The sequence below is a fragment of the Pungitius pungitius genome, chromosome 9, assembly GCF_949316345.1.
Source record: "Pungitius pungitius chromosome 9, fPunPun2.1, whole genome shotgun sequence".
NCBI lineage: Eukaryota > Metazoa > Chordata > Actinopteri > Perciformes > Gasterosteidae > Pungitius > Pungitius pungitius.
The window spans coordinates 3,298,201-3,313,999 of record NC_084908.1 but is presented as its reverse complement, the minus strand read 5'-3'; the positions used below and the strand labels follow the sequence as shown (position 1 = coordinate 3,313,999).

Here is a 15,799-nt window from a genome sequence, read left to right as displayed (position 1 = left end):
ATGCTTCTCATTGCGCTGCGAGCAACACAAGACAACGGGGGTGTGTTCGTGTGTGTGTGTGTGTGTGTGTGTGTGTGCGTGTGTGTTTGCACGCATTGATTTCAAGCCGAGGGGAGGGGATGGACAGACATCTGTGGACGGGTACATTTTGTGCTCGTCCTTAGCTCACATCCTTTTCGTCTCTCCGCACGCCGGAGACGCGCGGCGTCTGGGGTCAAAGCTATTTTTTTTTTTTTATTATTTTATTTTAGTGCTTCAAGACCGTAGCGTTGCTCCGGGGGACTCCGGGGGCCACACCCAACACGTGCTCTGCTAAACCCTGGACCACATTGACATTCCGTGAGATTAACGTGGATGCGAGCTGTGTAGCTGCACATGCACACGCTTCACAATACGACACAGCTGTGTGTCCTACAGCTATTCGCCATCGTGTCATCAAAGGCGTAATGCTAAAACTGATGTTGAACATTCTCAAGTCCCTCTCTTCCAGATTTGTTGTCAGTATACATCTTACAGTCAGTCATACCCGTTAGGCTGTTTATCTCCACGTTGATCTGTGCAAAACATCAACTTCAGCTGGGACCTCCAAACCTTAAACTCAGAATATGGCGCTTTATCCACATATGAAGCAGTTCTCCCGGTCACTTGGGGATAGACATTGATGTGTACAATCAGGGGAAGTGTTTTTAGCTACCCTCGCCCTCCAGTTTATTTCCCATGACTACAATCCTCCCGTAGCCTTAGCAACAACCCAACCATACTTCTATTGTACCACAATACCACTTGAATTCAAGTGTTTTACAGTATTAACCTATAACTTAAGACTCATTGGGGACAGACAATTTGGAAGAAAAGAAAATGCTCAATCATTGGCGGTCTACCTGAAGCTTGTGCGATTGATTCTGCACAATCCCTTTTACCAGATGGTTGCACGTACAGTGTCACGTATAGATATGCTGTGTCTCTCTCTCTCTCACACGCAAACCTCCTGCTCCTTCTCCCTCTGCATGTTGACCCAGACGGACCAATCCAGCTGACCCAGCAGCTGCCGGACTTTGACCTTAAACTAACGCTGACAGAACGCCACGGACACAAGGACACGCTCGCTTCAGTGCGGCGATCCGTTCCGTATCCAAAAAGGCGACGTGTGCACGCAGTGGCCTTCCTCCGTGCGGGCGGTTTTTTTCAGGGGATTAGCGGACCCGCGCGTCAGGTAGCATTGTGAGAAGTCATTGCCAGAGACGTATGAAGAGAAGCTCGGCCGTGTGTTTTAACAGGGACCGGTGGCTGTGCGGTGGGTCGCCGCTCCGAGATAAAACTGACTGTCAGTTTCGTAGCTCATTGGTTCCCTGTTTGACTTGTTTAACACTCAGGTAACTCCATTACATGGAGCCTTCATTGTCAACTGTACTGAACTGAATAGGCTTATTGTAACAACCCATAACTCATCTGGCTGCCAGTGGACTGCGTATGAATCATCTGTTTCCTTGACCCGCCTCAGATTTACTAATTCCTCTCGGGAGAAGAGCAATAGTTAGACCTGTTGTATTTTCAACGGAAACGCAAAGTAGTATTTTTGGATTACTACATTTCTAGATGCAACATTCATTTCTCCATTTGATCTGAAGACAAGATACTAAGCAAACATGTTTTCATGCACTAGTCAGTTTGCATATTTTCTTTTTTCCCTATGGTTTCTTTAAGAGTTTTTGACTTTTGGTTTTTTTTTCCTGTGCCGATGTGAGGGTTTTTTTGGGGCACGGGATGTCGGACCGTGTACAAACGTTAAAGCCCTCAGAAGCAAATTATTAATGTGGGCTTTACAAAATGAAATGAATTAAAATTGAAAATAAATTACATGGCTTCAAAAAAAGACGAAACCCATTGCTCGGTTTCCAGTGCATGTGCTCATCGGACATGGATTACGACTGAGGCTCAGAAAGAGGGCATGAAAACATAAGTCCATGTAATTATATTACAGAGCGCTTCACAAACCGGGTTTTCACGCTTCTCGTCTTCTTGAATGACACCATTTCTTCATACGAGACAAGCAGAAATGTTGTGTTTCAAAGAAGACGGCAGAACATTTCTCTCCTGCGCCCAGTGTTCCCTCACTGGGCGCAGGAGAGAAATGTTCTGCCTGAAGGCTGAAGTCTTTGGCAGCGGTTGCTGGCAATTCGCCTTTTGCTTGTGCTCGTTCGCTGGCAACCACGATGCTTGTTTGGTTATTTTACGGCCAAGCGTGAGCTTCGGCTACGCCAATTCTTCTAGAAGAAGAAATCCAGAATTGGGGCTGTTTGGCAGGGGTTAAGCATTCTAATAAATCATAATGAGATCCTATCAAAGAGACTGCTTGTTACAATCGGTAGTTGTTAAAGCACCAGTTAGTATTTTTCAGCCACTCAATAGGGAGGGTGTGCATGTCTTCCCACACGGGGGTCTTTATAGCAGCATACAGTCGGTATGTGTTTCTGGAATATTTAACCTGCCTACTTGGATCAACGCGCACACACACACACACACACACACACACACCCTGCGCTGTGTGCTGACATTGTTGGGAGGTATAGGTGACGGAAGTTGAGAATGCGTGGTACTAAATTAAGCCCTTTGCTTCATCCAAAAACCCTCTTGGCGTCCTGCTTTTGATAGGAGCGCGCAGGTAAACTAGTGCGAATAAATGCGTGCATGCATGCATGCATGCATGCATTAAATTAAATGAACATCATATGCCAGCTTGCTTAAATATCAGCCCGCACGGTGATTCTGTTTCGGTAATTGTGTACGTTCCTCAAACAAAGTGCACTGTGTGGGTTGTATACTGTGAATGATTCCATACAGCGGAGGCTGTTCATGCAACACGCGCCGTACGTGCACGCGAACAACGGAGCCACAGCCACAGAAAACACAACTGTACCAATCACATCGGAACACACTGCACACAACCGACTTAAACGGCTTCAACTGTGCAGTTAGACCAGCTAAGACTTTAGAAGAAGGCCAAGAGGAGGAGGAGGAGGAGGGGGGGGGAGGAGGAGGGGGGGGCGGCTTCAGCTCCGCACCACTCTGCTCCAGCTCGGCTTCTACTACTGACCCCATGGGCAGTAAATCTTTCTTGTATTTTTTACTTTCCCCTGCACTGCACGCAGCACTCACACACACACACACACACACACACACACCGTTGTCAGTGGTTTCTGGATGTTTTAGATGTGACAAGTAGGAGTCTGGACGTCTGGTCACAGGTGTTTTTTTTCCAACGTAGAGTTATGAATCAAACTGATCGGATTATCTGGCTCTCAAACCACAAATATCTTGTTAACAGACAACTTCATGAAGCAACCCCAGCTTCTCGACAATGCGATCAGGCCATTTTTACTCGTCTCATTAAACCTGCACGTCGTCTTCTTTGGCCAGGAAGAAAAACCAAAAGGAGAGATGACGCTGGAGAAGAGAATCCCGCTAACACAGTCCACCCCCCCAGGAACTCTGGACTGTGACCGCCTCGATTATCTCGATGCCTGCAACACAACGCGTCCCTCTGTGCCCGACGCGGGGCCAGAGGCCACCGAGAACAAGGCAGTTAACGTGCTGCTCACCAGCTGAAGAGGCTCAAATTTGCCTGCCAGAGTTTTTCATCCAGCCCCAACTTGCTTTGACAGCCCAGAGCGGATCGAGTTGATGTTTACGAGTCCCCCGAGTGACCCTAAATGCACCCGTATCTGTAGCCGCGCTACGGGCTCCCCAAACAAGTCGTTGTCATGTAACAGTCAGAATGAAATACGCTGGGCTCTTATATGTGGTAATGGGATGTTTGCCTGCTGGCAACTTGAGCTACGCCTGAGAGGGAAAACTGCTTTAAAAGTGGCTAATGTGGCCTTTCAGGGCATAGTGCTCCACCTGTCTGAACGAAGTATATCAGTGTAATGTCTCCGTTGGGTATGGTATTAATGGATTGAGCATTATTATTCTATTGAGCCGTAGATCAGAATCCAACCGTCCCTAATTGATTCCCTGCTGTGATCTTAGATCATTTAATTTCTCACTTCGACGAACTGTACGCTGGAAATGTGTCCGCTGCTCTTTATGTCAACACTCCTATTTGCCAAACCAAGAGCACGCCAAGAGCCGCGGCCCAAATCTTTCTGTATTCTCATTGCTGACTGCCGACTTGGATGCTGACTGAGCTGCTGGCAGCACCTCTGGCAATTGAAAACAAAATAGCTTATCCTCCCCCCGGCTCCCGCTTTATTAGGTCCCACCGAGATCTCCCTGGGATTATTTGCGAATCTTTGCAGCCAAACGTATAAATCCAAGGCTACTATCCAAGGGACCAGCAATGCATTATTTCAAGTTATTTTGCAATAAATTGAGTTAATGTTTGAACATTTGCAGAAAAAGGTTTATAGGAGCGCAGGAATCCTCTGGGATTTACCTTTTTCAAATGAAGTTAGTTCGTCTGATTTCGGTTTGATTTCGTTCGAGTTGGGCTTATTGGGGGGATGGGGGGGGGTGGTTTCTAAATTAGATGAATTTATGGGAGAAAAATCGCTGGATGGTCAAATCGGCAAGACTGCAGACTCTCAACACAAAGTTAATTTGGTGTTGTTTAGTAGCTCCTCAGATGGCGGCTTTGTCTGCACTGCAACACTTTATATTAGAGCGCTATGTCAATGCGGGTGGGTGCAGGGGGCACGGGGGAGGGAGGAAGGGGCCCGACACAGAGTTTATCCTCCATCCGCCCGGACAGCCTTGGGAAAGGGGGACTGTTTATCCTACGTTCCTGTAGAACAAGTTGATTTATAACGCGACTAAAGCTCTGCTGGCGAGATAAGGACGCTCAGCTTGTTGCTTTAATGTTAATGCGTGTCGTTTTTCCGGTGTTACCTAGAGACATTTTTTTTACACTGAAGGCTAGCCGTTCCTTGTTTTTATGCTAAGCTAAGCTAACACCGCTGCTTGCGCTGGTATCAAGTGTCACATATTGACCTGAGGGTGGATGTTCTAACGTCCCACCCGTTAGCCACTAAGTGAAAATGAACTTTTGGCAGCATTGTGCCGTCATAGCAGCAACATTACTGCAGCGTTGTTGGGTATAACCAACAGACATAGACATGAAAACAAGTTCATATTCATTTTTTATCACAACATAAAAGGAACGGAGCTTTTTTTGCTTTTTGCAAATGAAGTAATGGCAGTTCATTGTGGATTGTTATTTTATAGAAATGAGCAAATGCTTATGAACCTTTTTCCATCGAAAATAAACACGTTGTAAAGGAATTGAAACATTCCAGGTACGAAAGACCCCCTCTGTGTAGAAGGAAGCGGCAGCAGTGGCGTCTGTACGGACCCCACATGTGTGGTGTGTATATATAATAAACTAAATTATAGGAGTATGGTGACATGACATTTGACAGAAAACATGGATGGACACACTGTTTCTGCATGAAGTCATACTATAGGCCGGGCCTGTAGCTTACGTTCCTACATCCAGACGGCCCAATGAAACCCGGCCTGTATGCTGAGGAGAGGAGTCAAGACACAAGTAGCAAAGTATAACAAGAAAACAAGAGGCGTAACAGAAGAAGAAAAAAAACTCTGACCAAGTAAGAGAGTCATTAAGAGAATATTTGGGATGCAGATGTAAAAGGTATTTTCCAAAAAACGGTTTGGTTTTGGAGACATTCCACCCGAGGAGTCAAGTTCCAGGAAAAGGCCCATTACTGGGCTTCAGGTCGACGCAAGCCCGCCTGTCTCATTGAGTCTCCCATCACTCTGATGCAAACATTAAACAGCTCTTCTTTCAACACTTAACCGGACACCCTCCACACACACACACACACACACACACACACAGAGGCAACTTATTCACGGCCACATCAGTTGCTAAGGTTACAGTTTGAAAAAGCAATGCAGATATTTCACAGATCCAGCAGCCACATGTGCTCTGCAGAACAACAGTACATGCACACACTACTTGGTAAAAACACAGGCACACGTCTGCACAATCGCCCTGTTCTTCTGGAAACCCACTACCCTGAATCACGTTATTCCGTGGCCGCTGATTTTACCAACACAACCCCCGCCCCTCTCTTCTAACAAAAAAAAAAAAAAGCAGTAATTGATGTCTCCCATGCAGCTTGAATAACTTCCATTGACACTGTTCGGGGGAAGCGGAAAACCTCTGTTCTGTAATAGAAGGTCTTGGGGAAGTTTGGTTTTTCCTTTTTGAAAAACAAATCCTCAGAGCCACGCTTGGCACGGAGGCCCTGTGGACGCGGTGCATGTTGGCTCGAGCCACTCGACGGGGCTTCAAGAGAGCCACAGCGAGGCGGGGAAGAGATCAGAGCAACCACGAGGCTGTGTGTCGTGTCCCTGCTTAGCTGAAAATGCTTACTTTCCCCCCCCCTTGTTTGCTGCAAATTGTTCCAAAGACATCTGGCCAAACGGCTGCTAACCTCGGATGCTTTTTTTAATTTTAAAGAAACGCCACACTAAAAAAGGAGGCTCACCATTAGCCCTGTAAGTGCGCAGGAAGAGTTGTAAAGGAGGTATGCGGGAAAGTAAAATGGCAACCTTTGACACCGCCGCAGGTTTGTTTGGTGAGTTTTTGCCAGTTGAACCGCCTCTTTGGTTTTCCTCACCCCTTGTACACACACACACACACACACACACACGTGAGCACACAGACCTCACTTGCTGACTCTGCACATCGGCGTGGCTGCAGCATTGCACCGACATCTGCCAATCGCCCCGCAGAGCTCATTGTTACTCAACACCAGAAAGCGCTGAGCCTCCCAACTCATTTTGCAATGCAAAGAGAGAGTGGCGATGAGGTCTGCCAGCATGCACCGTTGACCCCAAGTAGCCGGGAAACCACCGACGAGCCCCCGTTTTGGGGTTGGCGGGTGATAAGAGGAGCAATGTTTTTTTTATTTTTTTATATCTAGGGCCCAACACAGTGGATCATTTCCTAAGGCCTACTAAGGCTATTGCAGAAACTCACACAGTACAAACCTAATCAGAAGAGACTAATAGGGGGGGGTGGGGGGGCGGAGGGCAACCTCCTTGCTACAATGTGCTTGCGTCGTAACTCAAAGCAATTACAAGTGTATTGGCTAAAAGCAGGTCAGGGCGATTCATTGTCATTTTCGAGGCGAGCTGCGGGAGGAATCGTCGGCTCCACTTTTCCTCGCCCCCCCCCCCGCGCTTTTGTCTGCAGTGTTTGCTCTGGGTTTGAGCGGGTTCTTCTGGTGTCGGAGCTCTGTCAGCCCACACCCAAACGGCAAGCTCACTGATCTGGGACTGTGCCGCCACCGCTAAAGGGGGCGGGGGTGGAGGGGGGGGGGGGGGGCGCCACTGAGTCATGCCACTGTGCTGTGCTCATCGCCAAGCGTTCGCTTTTTGCTGCGACTGCAGATGCTGGAAATGTTTGAAAAAGTTTGGAAAAAGCTTCAGCGGCAGGTGTAGCGGAAACGTCTAAATGTGGTTAAAAACATGATTCACATTGACACATGTGCAGCTGAAGCTCCAACTGCTGGGCGGTAACTGTGGATAAATCATCATAAGGCCACTCCTTTGCAAAAAGTTCATTGTGACAGCGTTTCCTAATTCGGGGGAAGGAGCAGAGAGGCCTGCATGGACTCGTAAATTGATTTAAAACCCAAATGTCAGCAGACGGGGCCCGTGGAGAAACTGTTTCAAAATGCCTCAATATTTACATGTGATAATACTTTATCCGTCTTGATTAAAACTCGGACCTCAGCCAGCGTTCTAGAAACTCCAGCCTCTAACCAACTTGGCCTGTGATTGGCCTCTTACACCCAGAATGACCCCCCCCCCCCCTCCCTCCCGATTATCAGCGGGGCTTTTATAGCCGGTGCTGAAATTGAAACGGCATTGTCAGACAGCAATGCGTATTTCTCCACATGCACTCCACAGGCAGTCAGGCGCAGGCTGCGGGGGGGGGGGGGGGAAGCCAGGTGGCGGCGACATTTACAGGGTGCGCCGAGTCCTGTGAGCTTAGCGGGAAGAAACACACAATTACATTTTTAAAACTCATCTGTCGTCACTCCGTGCCAGACTGGCTTCGAAAGAAGAAGAGAAAAAAAAAAACTTCCAGCAGTGTGAATTTGATCGCCATCTTCACTCAGTTTCTCGCTTGGTGAAAGGCCGACTGGTTTCGGTACCCCGGGGGCGGGGGGGGGCGGGGGGAGGAAGCACGCCGTCGGTCCTGTGATAGCCGTATGAGATTCCACATGCTCTGATGAGTAATTCCTCCCCCCCCTCCATCACCATGTGGTTCGTGGCCCTGAGTCATCGTCCGCACTTTCCCTCGCTGCCTTGTCTGCTGCCTCGCTCCCTTCGGCGTGAGGAGGGTTCCTCCCTCCTCCCTCCTCCTCCCTCCTTCCGCTGGGAAACCGGACAGAAAAAGCTCTCACCCGATGACTCGCTCTCCTCCTCACCTCGCCACAGCCCCGGGGGGGGGCCCGGATCGCGGCCCGCCGTGTCCCTCTCGCTCTGTATACGTGTCTCGCGTGTCCTGCCCCGTGTTGCCATTTCTTTCCATATCTCATATATCTGCTCATTGTTTACCCGTCTTTATGAGCCTTCTCTCTACCGGCCCGCACTGTGTGTTTTAAGACTATAAGTCTGCCTTCGCTGCTTGTCGGCTCTCTCAATCCTCAATCTATCATTATCTCTCTCTCTCTGTCTGTCCCCTGGCACCTGATTACAAAGTCAAATTGCCCCCCCCCCGTCTGCATGCTAAGCTAGGAAGACACTGGAGGTGGGGGGGGGGGGGGGGGGACGTGGTGACGGCGCGGTTCACGGGTCTGACCAAGGGAAACGTTGGTGTTGTTGGTAACTCCGCTCGGGTTGAGTGGGGGGGGGGGGGGGGGTTCCGGCTTTGCGCGGATCTCGCATCACCGAACCCGATGTGAAACTCGCGGCGCAGGTCAGCCGCCGAAGGTCGGGGCCGCGGCCTCCTGCGTCCCTCCGTCTGCGCGTTCTGCAACTCAACAAAGGCACTTCTGCGGTGACGGAAGGTCAGACTCCTGTGAATGTAACACACACACACACACACACACACACACTGTATATGCGCGCTCCCTCCACGCCGCTCGCAGATCCCTCCAGGTGTCGCCACAGGAGATTTGTTGACCATTGCAAGAGCAATAAGGATTTTTAGGGGCATTATGACTGGGTTAATGAAACACAGCTGCCCCTAAAAGTCCCTCACTTTTCTTGCTGCCTTTTCTCTCTCCCTCCCTCCCTCCCTCCCTGCCTCCCTGCCTGGCTCATCTCTCTCTGTCTCATTCCAAACTTTTGAGATCAAACTACAACATTTGCCATTGTTTGATGCGCGACTTTAGTTCACTTCTGTTCACTCATTCGCGCAACTACCGCAACGTGGGGGGAGGCGGCGGCGGGGAGGGGGGGGGTGTGTGTGTATATATTTCACATAAAAGCCAGCACGCCTTCCCAGTATTTGTGAATTGTATATTTATAATGGCCAAGTTTTATTGGGATTTGCAGTAACGTTTTAAAGGGGGGGGGGGGTTGAATGAGTTCAGAGTTACCGAGAAGGAAAGGTTTCTCTGTGCGTTCGTTACCACGTTCAGCCTTCACGGAGAGGGTAAACACACTTGAGGCACCTTTCTCTCTATACGATGCTCACAATAACATACGGCCGATTCCAGAACAAACTGCGGGGGGGGGGGGGGGGGGGGGTAAAAAAATTTAATTTAATTTAAAATATAAACTCGAAAACCCTCTGCGAGCAAATGGTGCGACGAGAGGACGCGTCGTTAAAACAATCAAAAAAGACGTAAACAACCTCCGCGCTGCAAAGTGGCGAGATGAGCCTGATCGGGGCCTCTCCTAAACAATCCGAAATGCCACCGAGACGGGCTTTGGCAGGCGGCGGCGCTGTTCAGCATCACGAGTTTAATCAGCGCGCTCGGGTGACTCTTCCCCGGAGCCACGCCGCTGACTCAAAGCAGGCTCCGGGCCTCCCTTACTAGGCCCTTTCGGCGCTCGCCCTCTCCTTGCGGCATATATGGAGCGCTTTTGGCTGCGTTTCCGTGAGGTGCCGTCGCTCTTTGTTGAGCCACTTTGCAAGGGAAAAATTGCTGATGAAACAGTTGAGCTGATCCAAGCACATCTCTATAAATCTCTATATATTTTTTTTCCTATTGCTTCTAATGATCTGATGACTTCTACGCGTGCTGTTAGCTGCAGGATATCGCCTGCAAACTTGAATTGGAATCTGACTCCGTTTCTGGCCACTTCTTCCAGGCGCACGCAGCAAGTAGCAGCAGGAGGAAACTAATGAAGTGCCACTGATCCGTCAAGAACAGCCCCGCAAATAACACCCGATCAAGCGTTGACGTTTTGAGTAAATAAAACTGACGTGAATGAGTAATGTGAGCGCTTCCCCCACGCGGCCCGATGCCAGGGGGAGCCCGTCTTGCTTCACACAACGACGTTTTTAGGTGCGTTTTTAACGATCTCTCAGGTCTCTTGTTTAAAAAAAACAAAAAATCCCATGCGTCAGTGAATGTCTTACCTATGTGTCACTTGCAGCACGGAGATGCCACCACGGCCCTGCGCTCTATTAATTACATAAAGCATCTCATGTCAGGATGCTAAATTCATTAGAGAGGCATGTACGGTATGCCAGGGTCAGGACGGATATAGAAAGGCGCCTCCAGAACAACTTCTTCCCCACTTGACACTCTTGTTCAAGAGTTTTAAGAGTTTGGCACTTTGCGATTTTTATTCATTTCAGTGTGTTTATACTGAAGAAACAGAACAAACTTTGGACTAAACAAGCTGTCTGAATTCAAGCAGCGACGGAGTCATTTATTTGTAACGCAACCGACTAAAGTTTGATTCACTTCTGGTCTTTGAAGAGGAATCCATTCAATCACGTAGTTTTCCACTTTGAATTGAGCTTTTTGTAATCTATTTTTGACTGGGCTTAAAGAATGAGATTTGATTTTTTTTTAAAAAGAAATACTAATCAAACACCGTAAAGCAGAATGAGGCCAGGTTTGTTCATCACTGTAAGCATCAGACAGAAATACCCAAGAAGCATGCTTCTCCTCTACAGGGCTATAAAGTTCATGTCCGACAAATCCAAAAGATTTTAGCCGATTATTAAGACGTTCACTGATTGACCTGCGAGGTTATTAACTTGGCAAATGTCAAAGTAATTTTGTGTCATATTCGTCAGTATTACACTCCTATATGGGGGTATATAGTATAGTGACTCTTGGATGACCTTATTGTAGGCTATTTTACTCTGTGCTTTGTCTCCATAGTGTTGCCATTATAAAACATGCAAAAAGCACCAGATCTGAACATATCGAGCTTTGTAGTGAGACTGCATCTCCAGTGCAAACAACTATTTTTACTCTCTGAAAGGCTTCCCATCTGTTCCCCATTCCTTTTCTTAAACATGCGGCAGGAGTGTAGACCATTGCCTTTAACGTGGTGATCACATGAGCCAGAAACTGGGACTTTGTAGGCCAGTTGAACAAATGTAGGACTCACCTTGCCCGCAAAGACCCAGCTTCTAACAACACACATCATCATCATCATCAAGTCCTCCATCACCAGACTGAATCTGTGTCTTTTACAACACATGGTTTTACTTCCAGACGAAGTGATGAAGAAATAGCAAAAAAAGGAGGTTTGAAACCCAGTGATCTGCCAGATACGTACCCGTTGACCCTCTGCCGAGGTGTAGGTGATGCTGATCCAGGTCTGCAGCCATGTGTGCCGCGCAGGTGTCCGACTCCCCGCATGCCGTACGGTGAGGTGCGGGGGGGGGGGGGGGGGTTCCGCGTGAAAAACCGCCGTCGACTCTCTGCTTCGGCAATGTCTGCCCGCCGGGAACAAGGAGACCGAGAGCGAAGTTTGAACTTCAGCGTCCATCCACCGACAGCTCCGGCTCCACCAACGCCCCGGTAATATGCGATCGCGTCCCACATGGAGCAAGAGTATCCTTTTGGGGGTGGGGGAGAGGGAGGAGGTTAGGGGGGGGGGGGGTGTTGGAATAAGTCGGACAGTCCTCCCCCCCCTTCCTTACGACACCCTTCAGGCCTATATCTTTACCCCCTCTATCCGAGGTGGGGGACAAACATGCAGACGCAACAGTGTAGAGCCTTATGCCAGCCCCCCCTCCTCCCCCTGTTCGTTAAAAAAAAAAAAAAAAAATGCCTTTGCATCTCCCACTGAGAGATCCTCGTGCGCACCCAGCACCCCACCAAACCCATCCGATCCAAATATCCATCCTGGAAGGTGACCGCCGCGGAGAGAGAGAGCCCCACGCTGCCGCCTCGCTACCACGAGCAGGATATTCCCAAACAGCTGGAGGCAGCAGATATATGCCGCTGCGCCCCCGCGCTGGGGCCCTCCCCAAAATGGACCGGTGCGAAGTGGTCACCTGGTTATTTTCAGCGCGTCACTGGCTGGTCTCCAATTAGAGTTTCCCGTCGGAGGAGCGCAGCGGTGCCCCCCCCCCCCCCCACCCCCCTTCAACCCCACCTGTGTTTGCAATACTCCCGTTAGGACTTTTAGAGTAAAAGTAAATGAGAATAAACGGCCAAACAGCGCTGCGCTGAGTAATGTCCGAGCACGTGTTTTCCAGCGGTGTGCCGGCTCGCCCTGGTCCATTTGCGCTTCTGCAGCGGACCCCCCCCCCTCCTCTCCCTCCCGGAGCACGCGCCTTCAGCAGCGTATTCTACTGCGGCGCTCTCCTGAGGTGTTCCCCTGTTTTTGGTCATACGGTCCAGGCGGCTCCATACATCCCAGGTTCACACCTCTCCAGTTACCTCCCTGGAACCGGCGAAACGTTAGCGCGCGGCGACCCCTGGTGGCGGCGGCGCGCCACGACACTCCATGAGGCGCACGGGTCACAACGCTTCCTTTTTTTTTGTATTCGTTTATTCCGGTCAGATAAGGGACTTGTTGATGACAGGTCGTGACATGGTGGACACTTAATTGTAGTTTCAATCGGCATTCTAATTTGATATTCCACTTTAATTTATATCACGATCAAATATTTTCCTTTCACTATTTTAATCAAATCTTCTTTCATTGGGATCCTTTTCTATTGTTTTATACTCTCCGGCCACGCTCCACTTTCAGTGCTGGAGGTGTCGCTCTCATGGATTCAGTCAGCTGCTCCATGAGACAAGAACCCCACAATAACTCCGGAAATTTGCCCATTTTATTTTCAAAATAAAATAACTCATGTGCTGCTTTCCGCTTAAGGGCCCATTGTTTATCTAAATGACTACCTGTGCGCACTACGTTGTGTATTTGGGTGTCACGTTCCCTCTTACTTGTGCATTTTTATTACCTTAGGAACTCCACTAAAATAAAATATCTTGTCATAGACTTTAGCGGCAAACCGTTTTATGTTAAAGGGGTTGAACCGGATAACACGTGCATGATCAAAGGCTAACTTGACTTTGTAAGGGTTTGTCAGGCTTAGGCCCGGCTTCTTTTAAAGAACATTTCCCCACACGCCAGCAACAGCAGGACGGATGTTGATCTTCGTCATCTCCATCGTCTCGTTAGCATCTGACACCCCGGGGTGAGTCTTGAGTCCGTCAATCAACGTCATCGCAGTTTGATCCGTGCGTACAACGGGAACCCAGGATGTTTGCTCCTTTCAAACGCAGGTCCCCTTTGCGCCGCACGTTCTCCGTTTGTCGATGAGGCCAAATCAAGTCGGCGCACGAGAGGCCAGTCCAAGTTTATTGATACTGGAATGACGTCAGAGAGAGGGGTGGGAGGGTGAGGAGGGGGGGGGGGGCACAAAAAGGTCTTTATCCTCCATAAAGAGCTTTTTGTGTTGACGGCAGAATGACCAAGTTGTTGCATCTCGTGCTAAAGCAGACAAACACAAACACACGCAGTAATGAAGTCTAGCATATGCATTTTGTTTTATTTAAAGTAATAACAACGTAAATGGGAAAGCCTATTGGGGCATTCACACCACCCTTGGGTGGCCCTCCAGCTGCCACGGCCAAGTCACCCATCCTCATACAGGCGCCAGCATCCTCATGTCTGCGCCCCCTCCTTCCGTAACAAAGCTGCATATCAAGTCACAAAATATTTGATCAAAAACGTTTTTGTCTTAAAAGAAATATATATAAATTTGTTAATTCATTAATTTGAAAATCAAATAATTGTAAAACTGGTTCATATTTTAGCAAAGATTATAGTTATTTAACGAATCATTTTTTGCTGATACAAATGTGACAACCAAGGTTGAGTGAAACTATTACAGTAGATGCTAGGGGCGGATCGGAGTGTCTTCAGGACGGGGGGGGGGGGGGCAGACATCAGTGCACAGAAGGATTTCTGGGTTTGGCACAGCAGTGTGTTCTCTCCATATAATAAAAAATCCCTTTGAGGCCACTTCATCATTTCATCAAAACTTTATAAAACCAATAATAATAGGCCTTATCTATGAATTAGATATAAATATTCCAAACATGTTAAAGATTTTTTTTTTAACCAAATTATTGCATTTCAGTCAAGTGAGTATAATGGGAATAATTCCTCTCCCTTGTAAGGCCAACCCTTGACCAGGACCGGTCATTTTATTCCTAACAACAGACCATTGTTGCAGTGATTTTACAATCCTCTCAGGATGCTCTCTCCTCACAGCCCCCCCCCCCCCCCCCCCTCTCTGTGTGTGTGTTCAGTGCAGTGAGACCAACAAGCGGCGGATGCGGCCCTCTCAATGGTTTCTCCCACCATGAAAGCGTTGGTGGATGCGGCGTGGTTGGCGTGGAGCGTCGGGGCCTCCGTCTATGACTACATCCACACCAGCGCCATGGAGGAGCGCATCAACACCCTGGAGGACGTCATCACCATCCACCAATGTGCGATCGGACTCCTGTCGGCGGGCGTTTTGGTGCTCTTCACCTACATCCTGTTCAAGAAGCTCTGAGGATTGCGGTGAAGCGGACGCTGACCACTCAGACGCGCTACATGTTCCCAATGCATTTGAGTCTTTCTCAGGTTTGGTACAAAGAAATAGTTGGCACAGAGAAATGATTTTAGAAGCAGTGAACTGGTCCATTTGTTGTTTTTGGAATAGCGTAAGTTACTAGTTAAGTAAAAGGCGAGGCCCAAAACGCCTTATACTTCAGCTTCTGTGTGTGTTATGGTACTTCGCCTATTCGCTAAAGGGATCATTATTTGTCGTAACAAATTCCTGCCTTTGTGTTGCTTTCACGTTGAAGCCTCGCTGAGATTTCATGAAACTAGCGTGTGAATTTCTCCACGGTCATTTCTGTAAATGTTTTCATCCGATCCATTTATGTGAACGCTACATCTCAGGAACGCCTTGACCCAAAGTCTTCAATCGGCCACAAACGTCCACTTGGACTCAAGGTTGAACCGACTAGTTTGGTGAGTAAAAGTCCAGCTTACTGTGACCTAAAACTACTTCCCAGTTCCACACAAATTACATTTGACATGTGGATGTAAACTGTTACTTAGTGTCTTAAGAAAGCCCATCCTAAAATCCCTTGATAGAATTGTATTTCTATAATGCTTTTTAAAACCTTTTACCTCATAGATGATTACTGTTGGCACACAAAAAAAATTGTATATGGAAAGGTTTTTTCTTTTGCTTGCTATTGAAATGTTTAACTACTGCTTGATCTTGGGTATGTTCTTTAAGACTGTATTTTCTACCATTAGAGTGTATCTTAAATACATTTAAGATGAAGCTATTTTCATGTTACCATAACTTGACTAATGTGTG

General features: G+C 48.2%; 1 protein-coding gene across 1 annotated transcript in view; it reads left to right on the top strand.

The window, feature by feature from the left end:
* The window catches only part of LOC119217355 (uncharacterized), a 38,020-nt gene extending 22,250 nt beyond the window's left edge, over positions 1 to 15,770 (top strand). Inside the window, exon 4 of the mRNA XM_037470855.2 lies at positions 14,735 to 15,770. Within this exon, the coding sequence (XP_037326752.1) occupies positions 14,735 to 14,841 (107 nt within the window). The 3' untranslated portion in view covers positions 14,842 to 15,770. The remainder of the gene's footprint in view (positions 1 to 14,734) is intronic.
* Positions 15,771 to 15,799: the final 29 nt, after the last annotated feature.